The 25,047-nt window shown below is 44.5% G+C and overlaps 3 protein-coding genes across 4 annotated transcripts; 1 reads left to right on the top strand and 2 right to left on the bottom strand.

Annotated features, from left to right (window-relative positions):
• Nucleotides 1–426: 426 nt before the first annotated feature.
• On the bottom strand, nt 427–12,568 carry LOC119399708 (39S ribosomal protein L27, mitochondrial). Of its 2 annotated transcripts, none has more exons than XM_037666539.1 (3): nt 12,483–12,568; nt 2,554–2,759; nt 427–691 (listed from the first exon to the last, which is right to left on the bottom strand). In XM_037666539.1, the coding sequence occupies exons 1-3, from the start codon at nt 12,538–12,540 to the stop codon at nt 485–487; spliced, it is 471 nt and encodes a 156-aa protein (XP_037522467.1). In that variant the 5' UTR covers nt 12,541–12,568; the 3' UTR covers nt 427–484. The 2 variants fall into 2 exon arrangements, with proteins under 2 accessions (XP_037522467.1, XP_037522468.1); XM_037666540.1 differs by having other exon boundaries at nt 2,554–2,750; nt 12,483–12,557.
• LOC119399707 (protein FAM133) lies at nt 8,924–12,471 on the bottom strand. Its single transcript, XM_037666538.2, has one exon. It carries the CDS (start codon nt 12,342–12,344, stop codon nt 11,727–11,729), a length of 618 nt encoding a protein of 205 aa, XP_037522466.1. The 5' UTR covers nt 12,345–12,471; the 3' UTR covers nt 8,924–11,726.
• Nucleotides 12,569–12,745: 177 nt separating the features above from the next.
• LOC125759338 (crossover junction endonuclease EME1-like) lies at nt 12,746–24,067 on the top strand. Its single transcript, XM_049417826.1, has 6 exons — nt 12,746–13,111; nt 14,248–14,370; nt 16,074–16,371; nt 20,548–20,718; nt 22,045–22,203; nt 23,930–24,067. Exons 1-6 carry the CDS (start codon nt 12,831–12,833, stop codon nt 24,065–24,067), a joined length of 1,170 nt encoding a protein of 389 aa, XP_049273783.1. The 5' UTR covers nt 12,746–12,830.
• The last annotated feature ends 980 nt before the right edge of the window (nt 24,068–25,047 follow it).

Genomic DNA, 25,047 nt, shown 5'->3' with positions numbered 1-25,047 from the left:
CAACAGCTCAATAATCTTGCCCAATGAACAAAAACTAATGCAAATAATGATATTAAAAGGACAAAAAACATTTGACATGTGACATTAGGCCATTAATATCGAACGTGCAAAAGCTGTTAACACATTATTACACCAATAATCGGTGGCGTGCTAGAGCCTGCCCCCGAGTTGCACTTAGAAACTAACTTCGTCACTGTACGTTTATGCTATTGGCTGCTCAATGCTGTCAAGTTAAGCTTCCTGATCCAGCACCTAAGCTCATGCTCGTTCTCTTCGTTTCAAAGCATCACTTCAATTTTATATAAGCAAAAATAAAACATCTATATAAAAACAAAATGGTTGCCATGGCAAGATGCGTGTATCCCTTGTGATTTTCCTGGATTTAGGCCACTGCCGATAATAATGTCACGCAAATAAACACAAGACGCATGTTATACTAAACGTATTTATTCTTCAAATGCCCTAATTGTTTGTCACAAAAATTCTAAATCTGCGATACGAGCCGGAACGTCTGTCCCTGGGGTTCGGGAATGACGTGGAAGTACTTCTTGTAGAGGGCTTCGGTGTTTCGCCCTTCGTAGAACTTCTGCACGCGTGGGTGATTGAAGTCCAGGTTCACCTTCTCTCGCGTCAGCATGACGCGGCCCTCGACGGCGGCGATCAGCGTCTGTCGACTGGGCCCAAACACCACCTGCGTGCATATGCGTCCCTGGTTAGGCCTCCTGGGGATACGAATCTCGCACGTCGCTTCACGTGGTAAATGACGGGACCCTGCAACGCTTTTTAAACATGGTCAGGTAATGCTGCCGATTAATAGTTGAGGCTCCTGTGAACGTGTGAGCAAAAAATTACAGCGCAGCACGCGGCATGGAATTTACAATTAAATTTCAGAGTCAGCTAGAAATTGCTCGCCCTTCTCTCGACAAGAGAAGACCGCATTATAAACCTAAAGTCCACAGCCTATTGGTCGATTTGAGCATCATGAACTGTATAGTTACGGCGGCTGCTGTGGGATGCCGGGAGATGCCTGCACCTCGCTCTATGGTGCTAAAATTACACCAGCGCGCTCATGATCACAGTGAAAGGGAACCGCACTTTTCTTTTAGCGTGTTTGTTATGGTAGCATATGCGATGGGATGAGCGTAATACAGGTTACAGGGTGCTTGGAGTGATATGTTGTAACGTTTGTCCAACTGCAATGCCTCACAGAGGTGTTCTTGTACACAAACCTGGCTGCTCATGTTAATTTTATTAAAGAAGCATAAGATTTCTGATGTAATCCCTGTAGTTTGTCTGGAAGTTCATTACCACTGTCGTATTACATTGCCAGCAAAGTACACAATGGCCGCTGGCACACTGTTCTGCCCCAGAGCAAAAGGTTTCAATGTTCGGCCATGGTAGTCGCATTCTGGTTAGGCATTAGTGAATATTTGAGCGCTTCAAATATTCGAACGAATATAATGGTATTCGAATTCGCTTCGACATGAATATAAAATTTCAGAAATTTCAAGTATTTGAAACAAGTGAATAGACGTATAATTCACCACATGCAAACCTCCTGAAAAGATGGTTTTACTGCAGTGTGGTACCGCAATGCCGTGAGACCGCCTACCCAGGGTAAATCTGTACTGCCGTAAAGCCACAACTCCTGCACCCGGATCAATTTTTTTTTCAAAACTTAAAATTGCATTATATGGGCTTATATGCGCTAAGTATAGCAAATCTCAAAATTTAACATATTTTATTGCTTCTAACTTGCATACTATTACTACTCAGATCTGCTACTATTCAAAGTTGCTTCCATTTTGCACAAGCTTAGTTCTAATTCTTAAAAATATTGTACAAGTGGGTTAAGTCATAACAAAAAATGCTAATTTTTCTTTATAATAAGTTATATATAATATCCGATTGAAAATTATTCGGCCAAATGGCTATTTGCTTCAAACCTAAAATTTACCATTTGCCCATCCCTAATTCCGATGAATGCAGGGTGTGTAAATGTTGTGCTAAAGTTTGGGTGTGCATTAGGCGACACCAAATTGGTGAAATTAGGTGACGGCCCTCCAAAGAGACTTGCTGATCTAGCAGTTGTAAATCTAAATGTAAATCTAAAAGACTCCAGCTTCTTGGCATTCCCAATCAATCAATCAATCAATCAATCAATCAATCAATCAATCAATCAATCAATCAATCAATCAATCAATCAATCAATCGATCAATCAATCAATCAATCAATCGACATCCTCTAAGGTGATCTAGGTGGACAAATGCTAATTTAAAGTCCAGGCTTCCTGGTATTCCAATGAATGAATGAATCAATCAATGAATCAATCAATGAATCAATTAATCAATCACCAGCCTTGTTTCTGAGGTCACAATGGCTAGACAAATGCCAATTACAAAGTGCCGACTTCCAAGCATTCCACATCAAAACAACAGCTTTACTGCTCTTTCTAGTAAACTGTAAAGTGCCCTGTGTCTGCGAAGCACTTCAGTATGATAGAGCCACGTGTTTGCGTAAATAAACGTCTGCTCTTCTAACGGGGTTCTCACATTTAGTCCCGGGTGAAACCTAAGCCGGTTCTGCTTGACAATCATGTCCCCTTTGTGAGCAATCATGCCATCGTGGATGTAGACATTCAGCTTCTGGCCTTTCGCCGTGGGACCCTGGCGGCAGGCACGGTTGCCCTTGGCGGCACCCCGAACGCACTGGAGCTGCACTGCACTGGTGCCGGGCACTCCGACTGACGCTGCTGCAACTGCAAGAGACGGTGAGTTTGACGTGAGAACATATAACCGTGACAGTATTGGCTCGAGTAAACGTTACAGGTGCTAGGTTGTCATCCCCTGAAAGAGATAGTTAAGATACGCTCTAAGAAAAATAAAGTGTATGTGTAACTCTTCTCGGTGAGTCTCGACTTACCACGTATGGCTCTCTTTAAGGAGACACGTCAACTCCCTTTTGGGTCCCACAACTCCCCTAAGAGAGTATATAATGATCTTCAAAGAGAGTTCACGTGTCTCTTTTAAGAGAGTCATATATGTGGCTGGTCAGGACTCACAAAAAAGGAGTCAAACAATGCTTTCTTTTTCTTGGAGTGTATGAAATAAACCCAAAAGTGATGGACTAGTGCATTAAAAGAGAAAGGGAGAATATAAAAGAGGGTAAAGGCAGGGAGGATAACGCGAAGGAAAAATCTGACATACCCTGCACTGGGACAGTGGAGTTTTGAAAGTAGAGAGAAATAGGGAGCACCAACATAACATTGCAGTGTGTCACTATTACAGCGAACTGTCACTCTGCACTGTCATTTGTCTATCATAAACACCAATATGGGCTACAGCCACTCATGCAGGTATGTTGTCCTTAAAGAGGTTCGTTAACCCCTTAAGTGCTTTATTTTTTTGAAAATTTCCCAACCAAAAGTGCCTATTTTTTTTATTCCTGATTTCGAATCTGATTGTTCTAAAAAATAGCTAGTCGATGTTGAAAAAATATTTGTACCACATACTTAGTCAAATCAAAACACGGAATAACGCAAGGAGACCTGTTGCAGCTGCTGCACCAAAAGTGCGTTTCCTTTCTCAACTTTTTCCAGTTTTCTTCTCGTTTCCGAGAGCAAATGAAGCACTTTTGAAGAAACTGCTGAATATATTACATAAGGTCATCTGGCGATGACAAATGGCCAAGAACGGAAAGCCAGGAGGCTTCACAGGAGGATTGTCCGCATCACGCAGGATCCACTGGAGAGCATCGCGATGTTCGCTTCCGAGCTGTTTTCATCATCACCGGAGGAGATGCACAATTCACCACCATCGCTGTCTTCGCTCCAGGACACAAGATAAACATCTGTATCGAATCATCATCACTCGAAGATGACAGAAAATGAAAAGATTCTTTTTCGTGTTGACGAGCCAGCTATGAATGGGTGGCCGCCACCACAAGCCATCTTTTCATACAAAAACCGCGCTCTTTCCGCAGGAGAAAAATATAAATTGCCAAGTAAATGCTGCCATCTGGTGGATTACATGCAATCTAAGCTATAGAAGAGCGCCTCTTGTCCTGAACGCTAGAGGGGAGTACCTATTCCGCTAGGACGAGCTCTGCTCGTCCAAAGCACTTTGGGGACAGTTTGGGCAGGACGAGCTCTGCTCGTCCAAAGCAGTTAAGGGTTTAATGTCGTCGTTGCCCTTAGCTGCAAAGACTTACGATGTCTACATTCAAGAACAGCTTCCATGATAGTGGCCTTTCATCAAAAAGAGCGAGTGTGATTGCAAGCAATCGTCTCTGGATGCTACAACAAGGACAGTCACAAGAAATGTGCGAAGGGTTTCCTCGCAACCACGTTCATCATACAAACCATCGTTGCTCGTTCCAAGTTGAGAAGATCAATTTGTACCACTTACTGAGAACAGTCTTCATTGTTCAAGTGATTTAAATTTAAAAGTGAGACAAGCATGGCTTGCTTTTCTTTTGGGGCATCGCATGATTGAAATATCACAAAACAGGGCATCAAATCACCATAGAAACTGCCATTCTCTTTATACCTGTCTAGGTACCTTACTTCGTCTTTACCAATCTCTGTCAACCATCTAGGATGATGGCGAGGTGGCCAAGTTGGCTAGGGTTCATTTTAGATGTGTAAAACAGTGTAAATGAACAGCAACAACTACCAACTTTTGCTGGACTCTCAATAAAGTTTTTTCAGTCAGTCAGTCAGTCGCAAAGCGCTGTTACTGTTTTTTCTGCCTGCCACTTGTGCTGTGTCATTTATTTTGCCTCTTTGTCCGTGTTCGGCATTCAAAATGAAACTTATCTAGCACATATCTTCCAGGTTGTCAGCTTCCAGTCTGACATCGAACCGTTACACTGTCCTAGACACCTTACACACAGACCATGGTGACTTGGAGATTGCCACATTCTTTATTGTTGCTGAACTCTCTCTGGGATGAGGCAACAGCCTAGGCCAATCACCATGCGAGGCAGAAGAAACATAAACAGCGCCAGTGCTCAAATGTAAATCAGGAAGATGAGCTTCCCCAGCAGACGGCGAGTCCCCGAAAAGCTAATTATGGGGCATTGTGGAGTCAAGAGCCAAGTCAAGAGCCAAGATCCCTGTAAGCAATGTCATTAGGTACCAACCTTCAGCTGGCTCATTTTGCATGCTTGCAAGACCCAGGAAGGGCTGTCTATTAACATCAGCCTCAACGCGGTGTCCTTGTTCCAAATACTGTAAAAGTGCTATACAGCTATGCATATTGGTGTTTTCTTTCATTGTGCAATGTGCATCTTTAAGAAGCACAACAAATTGGTTTGTATTTAAAAAAAGAGCACACAGAGGTTTTGCCTTAAGACCTATGAATATTGCTGCATGTACTGTGAGAAAGACAAAAACAATGCAAACACGCATTAAAGAAGGCACAAATGGCAAAGAAGAGGAAGTCGCTAGCACGTGGTACTAAAAAGACCGACCTGCTGCTGTTCCTCTCGATCAGTGTGTTACACCGTTTTGACGTTGCGACGATATGAAAAGTGACGTGTGATGTCAACAGACGGGAAGATGACAGTAGAGATCACGATCAAGGTTACGATCAAGGTTATGGCTAGATATTCTATGTAGCGGCGGGTCATAAAGTGTATAGGACACAGTGCACATATGTGCATGCGAGGTACATAGCGCATAGTTAAATTTTCACGGGGAGATTCCCACGAGTTTATAAGACATTAGAAGCTGCCTGCTGCTTTTTCATTGGTACAATGCTTCAGACAGGATCCTTTATGCAGACTACTATGCTTGCAGTGCAAGAACTAAAACAACAAACACAGTGTTGTGTTTGCATATGCTTGTCTCCGCTATGTATTTAGTGGTGTCACCTTGCAGTTTCGAGATAAATGCCAAGCAGAACTATTCGATGCACTACTATGAAAATGTCTATGTAAGTGAGGAACAATACGATGAGTCAAACGGCTGCTGTATGCATACTGAAAAGGCTTCAAAGGAACAAAACAAAAAACAAGCCTTTACTTGAAGCCTCAACAAGGCATCTCGCAGAGGAGACAGGTGAAAGCACGGGCCGAAACAATGAACAAGCGTAGATGAACGTGGATGGCTGCCAAGCTGTTTATGCGTGCGTCCATTGTTATGTCTGACTCTATGCTTTGTAAACCATGCGTCAGCAGCTGCTTGCTCGTGCACTGTACAGACTTCAGGCATGTTTTAACCATGACATCACTACTAGTACTAGCAGTAACTGTGGCATAACTGTGGCATAACTGCAGCAGTAACTGTGGCATGGGTGTGGCCGTCGCGATGGTCAGGATGGAGTTAGTGGCACAACATCAGCACCCCTGAAAAAAATCTAATAGCTTCAGCTGTCTGAAGCTATTAAACAATAAACGCTACATAAACAATAACCTTGTTTACTTTTGAAAATCGTTTTAAAGTGCTTCCATTCTCATGTCTTACCATGTTGGTGCGAGGTAATTTGATTCTGTGTACCTACTATTCGTGTTGTGTGTATCTGCATCCTAACTTTTGAGCATAATGATAATACCTCTGTTGTTTGAGATCTGGAAGTTCTGGATGCACAGTGTTACAGAAAGGAAACACATGCAAGACACATCACTACTTGTTCAGGGAGGAAAAAAAAAACTCCGAAAGTTTATAAATTTTCTTCCACTCCGGATGTTTCTTCGTAATCTAGGAGTGCTCCTCCGTCTTGTCCCTGACCCTTTTTAATGCGAAAGCATTATATGCCCCACGAAGTGAAAAATCCGGCATCTGCTTAACAAGCAGGCGGACCACTGAATAGGAGAAGAAAAAGAACTCCTGTGATCAAGTGATGACGTCAGCATGTTACAAAATGGTGACATTGTGTGATAAGTGATAACATAATGTGATATGGTTGTGAAAATAGAATAGACGTCAATATATTTGGTGCATCCGGACATGCCATTCTTTTGTATTCAATGCACATATGGAGACTGTTAAGTGACATATATTTTTTTTCACGTTCTGTGCCTAGTAATGGAAATAACACATTAAGCAAACTTAAGACACCATCTAGCCCACAAAACAAGTTCTTTTTCAAACAGCAACCACTTTATTTCAAGCACTGGAGCGTCTCTGTTGTCAAGCGCTCCTCACACAACATAGCCCGAGGGCATTCCAACTATGTCCCATACACCAAATATTCATGATCCCGTTGCAACGAGTTTTTACAAAGAAGAAATGTAACACCGCAAAAACAGATGACATGCGATCATAAATGAGCACCATCTGACACTATTCACTGCTTTATGCTGAAAATTTTTTGAAGTGAGCCAGAAAGTCAGGTAATCTGAAGAAGTGACACGAAGGCTTTGAATGGTATTCAGTGTGTGTGATCAGATAGATGTTGCAAAATTTGAAAGCAAAACAATTTGTAGGGAGAAAGTAGAAAACATTGTCATATGCAGCTTTTAAAGTTTTGTTTAACAGTAGTTGTAGGGGTATTGTGTCCGAAAACCATGATTATGAGGGACACCTTAGGGGAGGGCTTCGGAAATTTTGACCACCTGGGGTTCTTGAATGTGCACTTAAATCTAAGCATACGAGCCTCTAGCATTTTTGTGCCATCAAAATGCAGCCACTGCAGCCGGGATTCGATCCCGTGACCTTTGGGTTAGTAGTCGAGCACCATAACCACTAGGTTTAAAGTTTGTGCAGGAGACACATGCTCCGAAGTCAGCAATCAATCAGCTTTATGAATGCCCTTTTGGGACAGGAAAGTTGGTCACTGAATAAATGTGTCATTGGTCTTCTATGAAAATGACTGAAGTATTGCATTACTGAAGTATTTTTGGTCTGCCAGCCCCTTATTCAGCCCTGAATCTTAACTACGCATGCTACAGCTTGTTGCACAGGTCTATGAGCCATAAAATACATTTTGATAAAAGTTCTTCAATGCCAAAGCATGCCCAGCGGGTCTGCATGGAGGTATTGAGTATACCTAGGATGCCAAAAGAAGGTTCGTATGAGACTTCACAGACCCTATATTTAAGTTTCATTCACAGCTTTGATGATACATTGAAGCCGTGAATGAAAGCCTAGGGATAACATTAAGCCAACGTTGCCGGCAGATTAAACAGTAGCTGTGTTCTTTCATGCAACACCCTTGCAGAGCCTTTTTGTGGCAGCTGAGGAATCTGAATTTTGGATTGTATCATCTGAATACTTAAAGGACACTAAAGAGAAAAACGATTTTTCCCGTATTAGTAAATTACCCTTTCACAACAACAAAATCACAACCCCTGCCACAAAAATGCAATTAGAAAACTGCAGAAAAAGAATACGCAGGTGGACACCACCTTGAGATTAGTGCGCCAACTCGCTGTGATGTCACAGGTTATTAGGGCATTTGCTAGGGCCCACATGGTTCTCAATCTGTAAAAATGAAGACCACTGTCCTCCGAGAGGGCCAGAAATTTGACGCGCCAAGTTTCAGCAAATTTTTTTGCTCAAATACGGCTAAAACACGAAAAAAAAAACAGCTTGAAACCCGTGATGTCTCGCTGGCAACAATGCACGAAAATTTCCGCATGAAATTCAAAAGGTAAACGTTGAAATTCACTTCAGCGTCCCTTTAAAACTCTTTGTTCTGCTACTACCAGCCTTGAAATCAGGTGTCACATGATAGCAGCCCTCAGGATTTCGCCAAAAAGGAGAGGTACCGATAATGAGGTCAGTATTGTTCGGATTCTGTTTTTACGGCCATTAGTGGTTAACGGTAGAGGTTCCGTCAAAAAGCAGGTGGGCCACGACGAAGTGTGACCAGTGGTGCTTGGGAAACGGAGCTGGGCTCTAACAGTGACAGGTTGGCCTACGTAGCCCTCTAGTTGAGTACAACACGAAAATTAAATTCTGGGGTTTGACATTCTGAGACCACCATCTGATTATGAAACATGCCGCAGTGGGAAATGCCAGATTCTCGCATTTTTTCACCCGTTGAAATACAGCTGCAGTAGCCAGGAACCGAACCCGCATTCCTGAGCTCAGCAGTGCGATACTCGACCAGCTAAGCTATCGTGGCGGTGTTGAGTACAACACGATACACTGCACTTTCACGTCCCGTCATCCTTTCTCAGCTCATCTGCCTTATGCTAGTGTAGCATAGTTTCAAGAATAGAACCCTACTACAGCGCTCTTTGATACTTCAGACAAGACAACAGCAAGAACTGTCCCATTTGCAGTATCTGGTGCTTCTGATTGCAAAGTGCACAAGAGCAGCACAACCAATGGGCTCAGAAAATGCAGCCCTCCTCTCCATCACTCCTCCACACACACAATTGGAAACAATTCTAAGTTGAACACATATGCATGCAGCACAGCATTTGCTTTTGAGACTAGCATGTAGTAGATGACCTTGCTCTGCAGTGAAAGCTGGTTTCTTTTGGCCCACACGCAACTACCTTTTACACCACTTTGATATGAAATACAGTTATGATGCCACCAGTAGCAAGCAACATGCGTATGCGCCATCTCAAGTGGCCGAGCAGCGCATATTTTTTCCAGGCTGCACTGTTGCTCGAGATCTATTCTCAGCATGTCAATGAATTACGGTGGTGTACACTAACCCTAGCTATCGGCCGCAGACACCTCGAAAATACCAGTGAAATGACCCAAAATCACAGTTACTCTCGCCCTGAATTTTTTTGTTATGGTGCCACAGGAGCTGTGGCACTCAATAGCAGCAGTGCACTCATCTTAAGGTAGCTGAAAACTGCACACCGTGGTTATCAGTGGCAATCTTCTTGAGCAATTGCTATCAGCAATACCTTCCCTTCCATGAGATTTCACAAGGTTATTGCCGAATGAGTTGCATCTAAGAACACCGCTTCTCGCGTGATGTCTTATCACAGATGGCACAATGCCAGATTGCCGTGCCCCGTAGGTGCCCTACACGTCCAGCTCTGGTCTCGTGAAATCTTGTGAAAGTGTCCACGAAAGTGATGATCCGAGAACACTGCTCAGCTGATATTTATCCTCAATACTGCTCAGCTCGATGTAGTAGTTTCTGTGGCAACCACAGTGCTTACGAGGCAGCCGTTCTTATGCAACGTCCTCAGCGCATTGTGACAAAATGACAAAAATTGCTTAGGTATGCTTGACTAAGGAATCCTAAGCAATTGAAGCACCAATTCACTCAAAAACAAGTCCTTCTGCATTGACAAAGATAATCATCCAGCCAAGACTAGTGAAAATCAGCGTTTGCAGAGGTGCTGGCATCTGAAGCTGATGGGAGTTTTAAGTTTATCCATTGCTAAGATTAGGAAGAGGTGTTTCTAAGGGCCGGCAGAAAATAAAAGATGGTATAAGATGCAGCAGGGGTCACTCCAGACCTGAGTTACCCTATGTAGCGAGAGAGGCTTTCACAATGAGACAGAATAAAGAGCTGGGCAAAATGCAATACACGCAGCAAAAATCGATTAGCTCAAGCAGGTAATGCCCTGTATGCTCAAGCATACCGGGTATTATTTGTAGTTTTTAATTGTGTAGTAGTAATTATGAGATCAAAGGAAATGGAATTGAACCGGGCAAATGAACGTGTGTCAAGTAAGTGAGACACAGTACAGTTCTGATCAAGTGTGTTGATTACGATTGCCTTATTTGCATGAAATCTGAGAGGAAGCGAATGCCAGTCGAGAAATTCGATCCAAATGGGGGCCTGATGGTGATCAATCTTGGCGATTGCAAATGGCTCTCTCATGCTGGTGTCACACGCGCCATTCTAATCGTGATCAGGGCCGATCCGGATGAGGACACAGATAAGGAGCGATCTGGATCAGGAGCTGCTACAAGGTCACTTTCAATCGCGATTTGGGAGCCAGATCCCGATTTGACTGACATCTGTGCGAAGCTCAATCCGGATTCGTTGGGAGGCCGTGTAGCGGCGACCATAGTTGATCGGGATTAAAAGTGCTCGTGTGACACCGCTACCAATCGCAACCCTTGATGCCAATAAAAAGTGCCGAGTGTGACACAAGCGTAACGCTTCAGGCGAAAGACCACAGTTTCCCAGGTCGGATAACTTCGCTTTACTCGTGAACTGGTAAAAACTGAGCACAGTTGTGTGTGTGTGCGTGTTTAAAAACCGGGCTTCACCAATTCCCGATGCCAGTCGCTAACGAAACGGCTATTGGTGTTTCTCGATTCCGGTTCACAATCAACGGCGCACAGCTTTGTATGCATTCAATAGGCCTCGAGTCGGTCAGTAATTTTCGGCATCCACTTTGTAGATCAAGGTTCATTCCGGCTAGCGCACTTCGCGAGCTCGGATGACAAAAACCTCCGTCTAATGAGCCCGTCTAGACGGCTGTCGAATCCTGCAATTCAGGGTGCGGCATAGGAACAGCTGCGCGTGTGATACGTTTCATGCATGCAAACGAGCGCGATCGCGAAGTCTGTAGCGTTATCTATCGTCCCCGCTGTCGTGGAGTTTCGAACGCGTCTGTACAGTCAGGCGCCACGTCGTTTTTTATACCGCCAGACCCCACGACGTAGTGGGCAACAGAAACGGTCTGTTTTATAACACATCCGATGCGCAAGCAACTAGAATCACAGACGCCGCTCCTTCTCCGACACTTTCAGCACCAGGGACTTAAATAAAAGAAAACCTCAGGATGGTCCTATGGTCACTCTCACGTGTCTTTAGCTGAATGATTGCACCACAACTTATTGTTTTAATCACTCCGATTTCTCCTTCTTGTGCCTCTTGTGCTTCTTTTTGGACTTCTTTTTCTTCTTCTTCGAGTGGTCCCTGTCTCCGGTTCTGTCCTCAGACGTTGTCGCAGGATGTTCCTTGTTGGATGAGGACGACTTGGAACGGTTCTTGCTCCTGTGCTTGTGACGCCGCTTCTTTCGCTTGCGGTGCTCGGAGTCGTGGCGCCCGCTCTCCGATGCGCTCGACGTCTGGGCCGGGCTGCTACTCCTGCTGCTTGAGGTCGTCGAAGACGACGATAAGGAAGAAGAGGAGGACGAAGAAGACGATCTACGCCGTCGCTTCTTGCTCTTGGAGCACGACGAAGCGCCGGCGTCGCTCGATGTCGAAGCGCGTTCCGCCATGACTCGCTCCCGGTTTTTGCGCAGTTCCTCTTCGAACTTGCTGTTCAGGTGTTCCTCCCAGGCGGCTAGCGTGCTGGACCCCTGCTTCTTCTTCTCGATGATCCGCTTCACTTCTTCCCAGGTGGGACGGTTGCGGCTCAGGTAGTCCTTGATGGTCGGCCCGCTCGGTCCGGAGGGCCCGCGCATGCGAGCCATCGCGATCGGGTTCATGAACGCGTACCGCGTGTCTCGTTTCCCCATCGCAGTGCCGAAAGTGAAGGGAACGGCAGAGAGATCGGGGAAGACAACAGTGCCGCGCCCCTTTTCCCCGGTCGCACGATGTTCGACTGGTGCACGGGGTAAGAAGGAACGTCAGAAATAAACAGAGTCAATAGTTACCTAGTTGCGATCCCCTCGCAGGGAGCGAGGAAACAATGCGCTGCAGCGCTGCCGCCATCTTGAAGGTCAGGAAAAAGAAAACGTGAAACAAACGTAACAAGCTTGTTTAAAAAAATTAAACTTACATGATCAAAATAAAGCAATAAAAATGAGTTATTGTTTGGTTCTCAGGTTGATTTTTACAGCGCATTTTTTAAAAATAAAAACGTTTTGTTTTTTTAGGCACCTTTTTTGTTTCTGCATTTCAACGTCCGTAATGGCGGGCTGCTTGGATCGAGTTGATTTCATCCGCGGATCTGATAAACGTGCGTGATCAGTGGCCGATAATTGATAAAAACTAATACAACTATGGCCACAGCATGCATAATTCTCGACTCGGACGGTGACGATGAAATCGACTGCGGCTTGGGGGTGCCTTCTACCGCGCCGGCGCGAGATGGTTCGCGTAACGGCAGCGCTGTGGCGGTTGTCGATTTGTGCAGCGATGTCGAAGAAATGAATGACTGCGACGACCTCCACACGAAGGGCTCGCCGTCAAAACGCCAGCGGGAATCGTCACCAGTAAGGGAACGCCTCGGCAGTGGAACGGTGATGACGTCGACTCCTGTTGAGGCACCTCGACGAACGAGGTAGTTTCTTGTGAAAACGACGCATGTGGAAAGATTTGATTCTGCTTTGGTTTGTCCTGCTTACGCTATGTAAACATTCCCTGTGTGTGCAGGCTGGGGAATGTCGATGGTTTTTGATGTATGGGCCGTCAAACTTGCGTCAAAAATGCTCTGTTGTTTCAAAATGTGCTGGTCGGCTAATCGGTTGACTACTTTCGGCGCTTGTGTATGTCTTTCTTGTTTCGTGTTTCCTTTCACCCGCTGTTCGCTGTGATAAGTCATACTGTTGTTCCAGTTGCTTTTGTAACGAAACGCAGTTTTGTACGTTGGACCACAGAACTAATCGGAACTCCTACTCGTTTTCCAGTACTCTTTGGCAAATAAGTCGAAACTGGCGTAACCCTGTAAGTTCGTTCAAAATCGATTCGTCTTGCGAACTCAACGACCACAATTCGTCACTTGCAATATCTACTGCAATGTATGTAATGCAAGTGTAATTAATGAACCTTACCTAATTAACTAAGCTTGCCGCAGCTGACGGCCTACTTAAAAAAAATAATAAAGCTCTTCCTTGGAAACCCTACGCTTAAAAAGTTTTACCTGAAACCGTCCTTAGTTGGATGAGGCTTCAACTTGCCTGCACGATCAAGACGGACATGCATTTTAAGTAAGTTTTAAAAGCGTTACCTCAGACAAATGTTACATAAACTTTTGTGTGAAGATGAAGCACCGTCGTCTGTCTTTTTCTTTAGTGCTTGTATTTTGCGCTGTTCCCCATAAAATATGTGCCAACTAGCCCAAGCGTGTACTCTGTGGAAACAAAACTTAGTTGTGAGTAGGTGCTCGTCTAGTGGCCTTCGTTGTGTTATGTGCTCAGGGGCAGCTTCAGGATTTTTTTTACTCGTGGGAGGGGGAGGCATCCAGGACAACGAGGACAATCAAGTTCCTTTGAGGGGAGGGGGGTGCAAGGAGGGGCACATCACCTACCTCGGGTCAGCTTTTTTTTTTTTTGGGGGGGGGGGGGGCAGCTGCCCACCCCCCATGCCTCCCCCTGGCACTGCCCCTGATTGTGCTGTTACAAGATGCAGGTTTGTGCTGTTTTCTGGTGCACCCACTTTAACGTACTGCTGGGTTTTGTTCTCCTCTCTTTCTTTTAGCGAGAACAGTGGGAGGAGTAGTACCTCTGAATGCGAGGTGCGCCGTGGCAGCCTCTGGGACAGTGACGACGAGGACCTGCCACCACTGTCGGCCAGGCTGCAGCCGCAACAATCCAGCAGCAGGTCAGCACCTACTGTTAATTCTAGATAGAAAATGAAACGGGACCACTGAAGAGTGATTTGCAGTTGCACTTGATTGAAAGAAATATCCGACACGAAATTACCATCGTTCATTATGACATTCATTGTAAGCATATAAAAAATTATTTTGTGGATTTAGCTCATTACATCTGCTGATTCATTGTATTTGTGCTCATTATATTGTTGCTTGACGTTGTGAGGGTGGGCAGCTCGTTTAAAAATTGGAAGAAAACACAGACAAGACATACGTTTGATATCAGCTTAAATTTGAAAACATGCGTCATAGAAAGAACAAATGTAAACGGAGCATGTGCGTCAAGAGTGGTAATACTTTGAACTGATGTTTATTGAAAGAAGAACAGTACGTATATATGCCGAGGAAAAGTAGAAAGGTGCTGATCAAGCACAACAGATAACCTTGTATTTGTGTGGTTAAGGCCCTGTGCAACTCGCTCAAATTTTCACTTAGTTCGGTTGAATGTCAAGCAAGACTTTATAATAATGGTAATTTATTTCCCATCAATACAATCAAGGCTTGATGGAAGGTGCGAGACTAAAAGCGAGGAACACTTGACTGAGGTCTCGCACCTTTTAGCTCTGTATTAGTAAAAGTGGCATATACTCAGTTTCATTTTAAAAGCGCCCGTCACCAAGCTTAGATATTACGAATGCAGAAGAATTGATGTCTGGGCAAGTTGGAACTGGTTATGCATCTTTGAAACGGGCGGCGCAAAAACAAGGACAAAAGAAAGGTACGACACACCACAGAGCGCCTGTGACGCTCTGTGGTGTGTCGTACCTTTCTTTTGTCCTTGTTTTTGCGCCGCCCGTTTCAAAGATGCATATTACGAATGAACTAGCACATTGTGTAGGTAGCTTGGTGGCATTCATGTCTGCAAAGTATGAAACAGCTCTGAGGGACAAGAATGATCAAAACTTGAACCGAAAGGTGTGTGCCCTTCCCACGAAAGCCCTGCTTCTTTTCATTGAAAGCCACGGTCATATTTACGCACTGCATGGAACATTACTGATCATGGCATGTGACTTTCGTTTGTTGTTCAATTCGGAGTGTAAATGTGGCCATTGGAAATGTGCTACAAAGCAAAATGCAAAGGAAACCGTTTCTGTTCACGTGAACTTGACACAATTCATCAGCTTCAGCAGAAGGGAGAACACTGCGAAGGTGTGCCGCTTGCGGACAATTCCTGAGGCAAAGGGAAGAGTGCATCTGTCGTCCCAGTGGTGTGTTAACTGGACAGTTCAAATTCTTCCGACTCCTCCGCTAATGAACTGATTTGAAAGCTCCTTTTGGTAAAATTACTCGCTAGATGGTGCTTTGTGGCATTGAGTGTATGGACAAAATTTAAAAAGGGGCTTCAGTGAGGGGCTCTTTAAAGGCCTACTGCAATGAAATTTTGCATTGCCATGAGACTATATTTGACAGTTGGCAAAACGTGTTCTACACAAATATGTTTGTTTCTGTGAACACTAAAACATGTTCCTCCATCTCCCGTTGTCTTATTAAGAAAATGGCCTGATGGAATGACACGAAAGCACTGGAACTGTATGAACACAGTCTTTGTGTCTCTTTCCGTTGTGCCCTTTTCTTAATAATGCACCCGTACCGGCTCGCCCAACTGTCAGTCCTGCTTAACGTTATCTCCTTTTGTCCTTGTGCTTACTAGCCTACCAAAGGTGAAGGCAAGCCCACAGTGTATGAAGACAAGCTCGCAGGATACCAAAACAGGCTCACATAATGGGAAGACAAACCAACAGGATAAGAAGACAAGTCCGTCGAATGGAATAACAAGCCCCTTGAAACGGAATGCTGTGCACAGAATTTCGGACAGCGAAGATGAAGACGAGCTTCCGGACCTGGGACGCGTCATTGGTGTTTGTGTGGGGGCGAGGGAAAGCGGTCGTCTTCCGAGCTCGAGCAGCGAGCCCGTCGCCACAGTTTCGACATCCGACGTGGTTACACGCGTAAGTTCTTTCGCTTCTTTTCATTTCCTACTACTGAGTCCATACAAGAGAATGCATGCCTAGGCCAATTATTGACAGGGAAGCATACTCATGAAATGCGCAGGAATACCCGATAAAGTGGACGAGAGGACGACCGCCGCCGTAGCTCAGTTGATAGAGCGCCGGACGCGTTATCCGAAGGTTGCAGGTTTGGTCCCTGCCGGCAGCAAGTTTTCTTTTCGTACACTTTACTTTTTTCACATTTATATCGCAATTACTGCGATACACTTAAAACAGTAGAATTAACGTCTCCCTATGCTTTCCTTGGCTTCATTATCTGCTGGTTTTCATTAAGGTTGTGTCAAACAAAAAAAAAAGGTCCCTTAAAATTTCTTTCGTTTACTCATGAAAAGGAAATTCACCAAAGGGTAAGGATTGGCTGGAACACTTACAGCAGGCCTTCCCAAATCATGACAGGAAATCTGCCGCTGTCCCCAGAACAGAAAGTATACAATTATTGCATGCTTCCAGTACAAACGTGTGGGGTGGAAACTTGGAGGATATAACAAAGAAACTTGAGAAGAAGTTGAGAACCAGGGTATGAGTGTTGGAATGAGAAATGGCAGGCGTAACATTAAGAGTCGCGAAGAGAGCAGAGTCGATTAGCGAAGTAATAGGTTGCCAACATTCTAGCTGACCTTAAAGGAGCCCTGCAACACTTTTTCAGCATGGTCAGAAAATGCTGCCGATAGGTAGTCGAGGCTCCTGAGAACACATGAGCCAAACGTTATAACGCAGCACATGGCCTGGAATTTGCATTCTCAAAGTCAGCCAGAAATCGCTCCCTCTTCTCTCTACGAATGATGCCATATACCCAAATTACTGCATCATATACCAAAAGTCCACGGCCATTGGCTGATTTGAGCATTGTGAGCTGCATGGTTACCGTGGCGGCCGAGGGATGCCGCCACATGCCCATGCGAGGGCCTGCTATCATATTGAAAGTAAGCCACGCGTTCAAAGAAAAATGAAAAGATAGCGCTCAAGGCCGTGATGCATGCTGACAAAGTGACGCATCTTCTTGCTGCCTTGTCATCACCCTCCCTGCGTAGCTTTCAGCGTGCTCGTTTGTACGAAAGGAGAGAGGAAGCGCTCAAAGCGTGTGGCAAATCCCTGTAACTCCGCTCATACTTGACTGATTCTAAAAATTTTTGGAGCGGTCGATTCGTGAGGCAATAAGCTGTTTTAATGAAGCCATTAGACGATTGCTTGTAAAAGTGTTGCAGTGCCCCTTTAAGAAGAACGAGCGGACCTGGGCAGGTTACGTAATGTGAAAGATGGTCTGTTGGAGTTATGGAATGGACACCAAAAGATGGGAAACGTAGCCAGAAAGGCAGAGGGATGGTGGAGTGATGACATTAAAATGTTCGCATGCATAAACTGGAACCAGCTTGCACTAGACAGGGTAAATTGGAAATCAGCGGGAGAGACCTGTGTTCAGCGATGGACGTGAAACAGGCTGGAAATGATGATAATGGAATGAATGCATTAAAATGTCAAACCATTATTGGGATGCAGCAACCATCACAATTCATTTCGAGTCTGTGTTGTGCAGCTGCACTTCTTATGGAAACATAACTGCGCTCCCAGTTGCATGTGATAGAAAATGTAGTAGACAGAAAGTCTGGCTAGTGAATGCTGAACTGTGTCTGCACACTGTCTTGCACTGTGGTACTTTACCTTTGCAGCAGTCTAAAATGTTGCTCTGTTATGTTAGTGAATAAGGATATAAGATTGGGTGAGTTGGATTGCATTCATGGCTAACAGCAGGACCAAAGAGGAGACTAGACATTCGGACACAGCGTTTGTGGTGTCCTGACTTCTTTCTTGTGTCCGTGCTTGCACGCCCTGTCTCTTTTTTTTAGAATGAATACGTACCAACTAGCTCAGCTCTCTGTTATTCTAATGAGACTAGACTTTTGTGCGTGTCCTTTTGCGCTCTACATTACATTACCTGTGTGCCTGTTCATTTGGTTCATACTATCGCTTTATGATTTATGTCAATAGATGACGTTGCAGTCATACGGGGTGCGGCAACTGCACTTGCATCCTCTGGCACCTTGCCTTGTCCTTCTTATAACCTAATGTTTACAGTTTGTGATATATCTCAGCAACTAACGTACCTCGTGGCCTAGAACAAGCTTTTCAGAAATTAAGAGGACTGTAATTAGTCAATATGGCTATGTTCAATATTAGGCTTTATATCTATCCAAGAAACTCCGTCCTGTAGCTATGGGGAATGATATTACGTTCCATCCTGAAAAAAAAAGGAAGGTGTCAAGCAATCTAAACTGCACAAAAATGAAGGCTTCATTATCCTTCAGTGGCCCGTTCGTTCCAAACTTACGTGCCTGTCAACTCATCTAAAAATTTTCGCGATGTTTACAGATTTAGGCTTGTTCTGCTACAGTAGGGATGGGCGAATAGTGAATTTGAGGTTCGAAGCGAATCCGAAGCGAATAGTGATTTGGTCGAATAATTTCGAATAGAATAGTTCGAATAGCATTTACTGCACATTATTAAGAAAAATGAGCATTTTTGTCATGACCCTCGCACAATATTTTTAAGGATTGTAACTAGGCATGAGTGAATGTCACTTTTTTGGTTTGAAATGAAGTGGAAGCAGCCTTGAATAGTATCAAGATTTAAATAGCAGCAGGGTGCAAGTTATAATTTAAAAATTACTATACTTACTGCATATAAGCCCACATAACGTGCTTTTAAACTTTAAAAAATATGTACATTTAACCTTGAAGTGTGGCTTCGCGGCAGTGCAGATTTCCCCTGGATGGGTTGTTTCACGGCACAGCAACCAGACTCTGCAGTGAAACCACTTTTACAGGTGGTTACATGCGGTCAAATGTATACATATATTCGTTCATTTCGAATACTTCGAAATTTCGAATAATATAAATTCGTATAGAAGTGAATCCGAATACAGTAATATTCGTTCGAATATCCGAAACGCCTGAATATTCTCCCATCCCTATGCTACAGTATGTTTAATCTAGTTTAAAAAAAAAAATTCTGTTTATGAAGAAGTTTTGGTTGTCATTCTCTGACCGTACGCTTGGAATTCTTGCAATTGTAAGCTGGGTTCGATTCCCAGCCAAAGCAGTTGCATTTTGAAAAATACGACTGCCCATGCTGGAATTATTATTCATATACGATGATCACAGTATCATTTTGAAAGCTGCTGTGATAAAAAAAAAAAAAAAGTGTGCTGCTTGTCACTTGGTGCTGTTCCAAGTGTGCTGGTGCTTTCCTGCCACTTCTAAACGTTAATGGCAATTAAGAAAGTGCATATCGCCTTGTGTACTTGTCTTTCTTTTTCATGCTGACCGGATTTCACCAGCTCAAGCTGTTGCACATGTTACCACTCGGCACAAGCTGTGCCTTGATGTATCAGAAGCTACTGAAATGTTATTGACAATTTCAGTCCGATTGCCCACACAGTGTAAATAGCAATGTAAATTCTGGAGCTTACATCAGCCCCAGCGATTACGCTGAAATGTACGACGACTCCATGTACAGCTGACGCGTTTCACCAAAAGATAAGTTTTTCAATGACTGACGACCATTCTCGCCACTATTTTTGTACTGTGAGTATTTTGTTTTGCTGGGCACAAGTTCACCAGATAAATAGCTAAATCTTCACCAGTCCGGCTGTTCCACTTTTTACTGTCATAACTTGGTGACAATATGGTGCCTCAAGAAAGTGTGTGCCCGAAATAAGCTCTAAAAATGCCTGTATACCGTATTTACTCAGTTGTAATGCGACCATGATCGTAACGCGAGGAGTGACTTTTTATCGCGCCCAGGAAGAAAAGCTAGATTTTCGTTATTCGATTGTAACACAAGGGTCGACTTCAGGTAGCAAAAATCTGGAAAAAAACTCGCGTTACATTCGAGTAAATATGGTACTGTACCTCCCTGCCGTCTCTGGTGTTGTGTTATGAGAACTTCACCACATAGTTTCCATTTAAAGTATTTTTCACGGCGCTAAGATCGTCTGGCATCCTTAGACAACTTTGCTGGTTCCTGAAGAGCGAACGAATGCATTGAGTGTTTAAAAAGTGCTTCAACTTCAGGTTGGCGCGCATAAACCTGACAGACGAAGCTGCTTCTCCTGCGTAGATGGGTGAAGAGACTGCAGAGGCGCCGGCATACACCCAGCTGAAGGCCAAGCGTGTGCGCATCACTGCCGAAGAGCGGGAGGCCCGCCGTGTTGCGAAGGAGCTCGAGAAACAGCGCAAGGCCATGGCGACTGAAATGGGGCGCGCCACTAAGCCAGGACATTGCATGAAGGTGAGCGGCAGGCAACACCTCTCTGTGGCTCTGAGTTGTGCGTCATGTGGGAACATTACATTAGCTTGCAGAATGACAGATAGGTAAGCAAGTTGGTTTGGGTTCATATTCGCTTACCGCGCTTGCTTACGCACATTTGCTTCACCGCAGTTGCCGTCACTTCCCGCTCGTTCTAGACTCCTCAAGGTACGGCCTGTATCACACAAGCCTTGTAAAAGAAAAATTATGAATATTTTCTAGGGTTTTCTTTTCGAAATCTATGTGACGTTCCCCAAGGTCGGCTCTTTCTGAATTCTATAAGGTCAGTCAAAGAACACTCTCTTCTAGCATAACTTGAAATAGTGTTATTGGCCCGTTTGCATCTCTTCTTACCGTCCTGGATACGTGCCACGAGATGGGCATCCCTTCAGCTGGGAGGAGTGAGCCACTGTCTTGCAACAGTAAAGAAAAAAAAAAGGAAGAGCGCGGTGTCTGTTTAATTGATGCAGCTCATCGATAAGGTGCTCACTAGGAAGCCTGAATCTCCCCGGAGGTGTTTGTTCCTTTAGGAAAAATTGATATTATTTCCTTCCTCACCAATATACCGCCAGCTTCTTGAAACTACTGTGTAGATGTATCGTACCATGTTAACTGACAGTTGAAGCAGCTGCTGACAGGCTTTGGCTGAACTTTGTTGTTTTAGGGAATCCACCGTTTATTTATTTATTTATTTATTTATTTATTTATTTATTTCAATACATAAGTTCGCCTGAAGGCACTGCAGTAAGGGGGTATGAAACACAGCGGAAAAAGTAAATGTGCAAAAATACAGAAAGTGAACAAGTGTGTTAAATGAACAAATTTTGCGATACAAAATGGAAGCATATAGTAAGTACAAATAATGCATAGTAATGTAACAAACGTCAAGAACATGAAGAAAATGAAAGAATGTGTAGTACAAAAGTGCCAGTAACCGACACTTAAAAAAAAAACTGAATTTTGCAGAAGACCGGCTGTGTCAGCATTGCTTAATACATTCAAGATATGCTTGCTCAAAGCTTCAGTGCAACGTTTTTTGCGGATCATGGTCATGACGTCACTAGGAAGGCGATTCCAACACTTGATAGTAAACGGGAAAAAAAGAATTCGTAAAGAGACATGTGCACGTGGTTATTTTCTTTGACGTAAATTTAATGTGGCTTTGTTTTAAAATGAAGGTTACCTTACCTTGTCCAGAGCCTCTGTCTAATGAAGTGCTGCTCATAATGAGTTCTCTTTTCTGTGCCAGTGGTTTCATCATAGCGAAGGGCTAAGCTGTAATAATGGCAGCACTAATGCGTCATGCAGTATGTGACGGTGGTGTTGGACTCCCGGCTTCTGGATGACGAGGCCTCTCTCCAGCTGCTGTGCGAGACTCTTGAGCAGGCGGAGATTCGTGCTGAAATCCAGACGCTGCCTGTGGAGCGTGCCGTTTGTTGGAGGCGCACTGCATTGTCCCTAAACGAGGTGTGTTGAGCTCAGGAGTGTCTTCAAAGGGAGAAGCGTCGGAAGTTTAACTCCGTCCGTGCCATGGGCTCGTGTGTGCATTTTTAGTAAAAGCGGTTGAGAACGAGCTTAAGTCGTTGACGGTACTTTGAAGGGCCCCTAAACCACCCAGAGGTCGAAATTTCGTCATGGTGTTGCATTTGTGCATGACTCTACAATGAACACATAGCCACAAGAATTTTTCAAAACGGTGCTGTAATAGTGGAGTTACACGCGTTTGATGATCGAAGTGCGGTCCTGGCTTGGGGTTTCGCTCTTTCCCTTTGCTGCGCTCCGTTCGTTGGCTCGTCTCTTCTCCTGGCCGAGCATTCCTCCTCACCGCGCGAGGAGGAGAATCAGGGAGTGCGCACACCTGCAGGCAGATAAACAGCTTTTTTCTGCTGCTGAAGTGACCAGATACTCCTGGTGACGTCACGACCAAAGCTGGGGATACCGAAAGGCCTGGAGGGGAGCACAGGATTATTATTTTTTTTTATGTGGTGGTGTGCCCATGGCGCATAGCACTGCCGCATTGTGGCACTGTTGATCGTGATGGCATTCTGAACTCTATGCATGTGTTTACTTGAAATGTTAAAAAAAATATATCGAAAGTGGTTTAGGGGCCCTTTTTCTCGCACTGCCATGGATGAGGCGGCTGCCGCCTCAGTGCTTTGCCGTGCTCTGGTAGATGGCAGTGTGCATTCTGTTGGGCAGTGAAAGCAAGAGCAAGTTCATTTGCTTGGAGGAACTAAAACGCGTGCGCAAGAGGGGTCCACAGTTTAAAAACTTTGGCCATTTTTGGTCAGAATTCGGGATAACAGTGCAGCGTGGAAGGGAATAAGGGAGCCAGTGGTTCTTAGAAATGTACGAAAAAATTCAGTTTTGTGAAAAGCGCATGTTTGTACCTTCAAGCACCCTACCTCAATTTATTAGCTCCGACGTTACGGTAGCCATAAGATGCCTACTACAGGCAAAATTTGTTCGTACTTCTCACAAGTGCCACAGCCACCCAATCACTGCCATCTCGGTCATGTCTTGAAGGTAGTTTCATATGTTGTATTTTTGAGTTTCATATTTAGAAGTGTAGCCTACTACTCAAAGAACTAATGCATGGCTAGCCAGATTTTGCATTTACTTCATTATATATTTATGTTTGTTGCGTTCTCACATGATTGTGACTGAAGAATACAACAGTCGCAGTGTAACTTAAAGGTTAACTCTTTGTTGGGAGAACTTATGCCCAGGAAACACTCGCACATGGGGGTAACGTGAGCACAGTCATCGAAACCTGATCTATGGATCGGACAGGTTGATATCTATGTTTCAGAATGTGTTGTGTTGTGGATGCGATTTGATTACAGGCAAGATTACCTGTTATCCAACTGCACACAACATTAAAGGAGGTTCCATATGATTGCGTGTATTGTGCCAAGCAACAACACATGACCGTTTTTACCTACACCTGTAACAGCTTTTTACCTAGCGAAACGATCACCGAGAGAAGGAACAAAAGTTCATGTGTTACGTGTAGTTTTGACACATTCTATTCATTATAAGTAACATGTTTATTGTGCACGTTTACTTATTGTAGCACGTATCGTCAATGAAGGACATCATCCTGCACAGATTAGTTCCCGACATCTGTGCACTTCGTGTTGTGGTGCGCCATCTCCAAGTGCATGACTCGGCATGTTTTGTCCTTGTGCAGGATGACTGTTTGCTGTCCCGGGATCAGGTGGAAGAGAGAGACGTGATGGTGGTGCTTCCCTGGGACCAATTCCTGCACCTGGTCGCTTCCCAGAGGCAGGCAGGTGGCATGTTTAACAGCAGTAACATAAGGATTTAGATATTTTGAACAAGTAAAAAGAAAGTCCGTAAGGGGTATTACATTAGAACCTCGTTGATACGTTTCCGAAAAAAACGCGGAAAATAAACGTATGATCCGGGAAAACGTACGATCCGAATCCAGTAAAAATTGAGGCTGACAAGCCCATATTGAGGTGCAAGGGCAAAAAACATTTATTTCTCAAAAAACATGGAGGGACTCTTCGATTTTCGAACTCCTGGCATCTCGCTGGCCGCCAGAGGTCAGCCAGCTAGTTCCGATCCTGACCGAAAATAACGTCATGGTCACGTGTATTGAAATCCCGAGACAACCCGAATATTGCAAAATCGAACTCTGAGACAACCAGCGTAAACGTAAAGAAACGCTACCGCCATGTCAGCAGACGAAACTTTGCGCCGCATGAGCGTCGGTTCTTTCTGCATTGTCGCTTGGAAATATGGGGCTAGGTTTGCCGAAGAGCAGAAGTGATATTCTCGAACATACGCATTTGGGATACGATCACGTACGTTCGAAAGATCACGCGTGACTCGCCCCGTCCGTGAAGAAAACTGCCGCCCCTCTAAAGGCTTAACAAGCTCAACTCTTCGCAGTGCACGTAACAATCGCGGTACAACACGATATGCGATATCTCGCGAGAGTGACAAGCGTCCCCGAAAGCGACAGCTATTCGCGGCTATCGCATACTACGTCGCACACTCGCGCTGATCAGTTTGCGTTCTGTCTTAACTTGAGACATGCGCTGGTATGTTCGCCGCCACTAGTAATCGCACCATCTCGCGCGGCGAAACGGGCTTTAAAAGATAACGCACGGCGTAATGGCAACCGAAGGTGAAGTCCCCAAGTGCCCGCACTGCGATCTGTCGAGTCCTCACAAAGATGGCGGCGAGCACACATCGTCTCGTTTTTGGCGTCTGATAACCAGAAACCTCCTAGATATCTTCCAGAACAAATCTTTTCTGTCAGCTTCTGACGAGCCGCTG

The sequence above is a fragment of the Rhipicephalus sanguineus genome, chromosome 7 (genome assembly GCF_013339695.2).
Source record: "Rhipicephalus sanguineus isolate Rsan-2018 chromosome 7, BIME_Rsan_1.4, whole genome shotgun sequence".
Lineage (NCBI taxonomy): Eukaryota > Metazoa > Arthropoda > Arachnida > Ixodida > Ixodidae > Rhipicephalus > Rhipicephalus sanguineus.
This window is presented reverse-complemented; position numbering and strand designations above follow the sequence as displayed.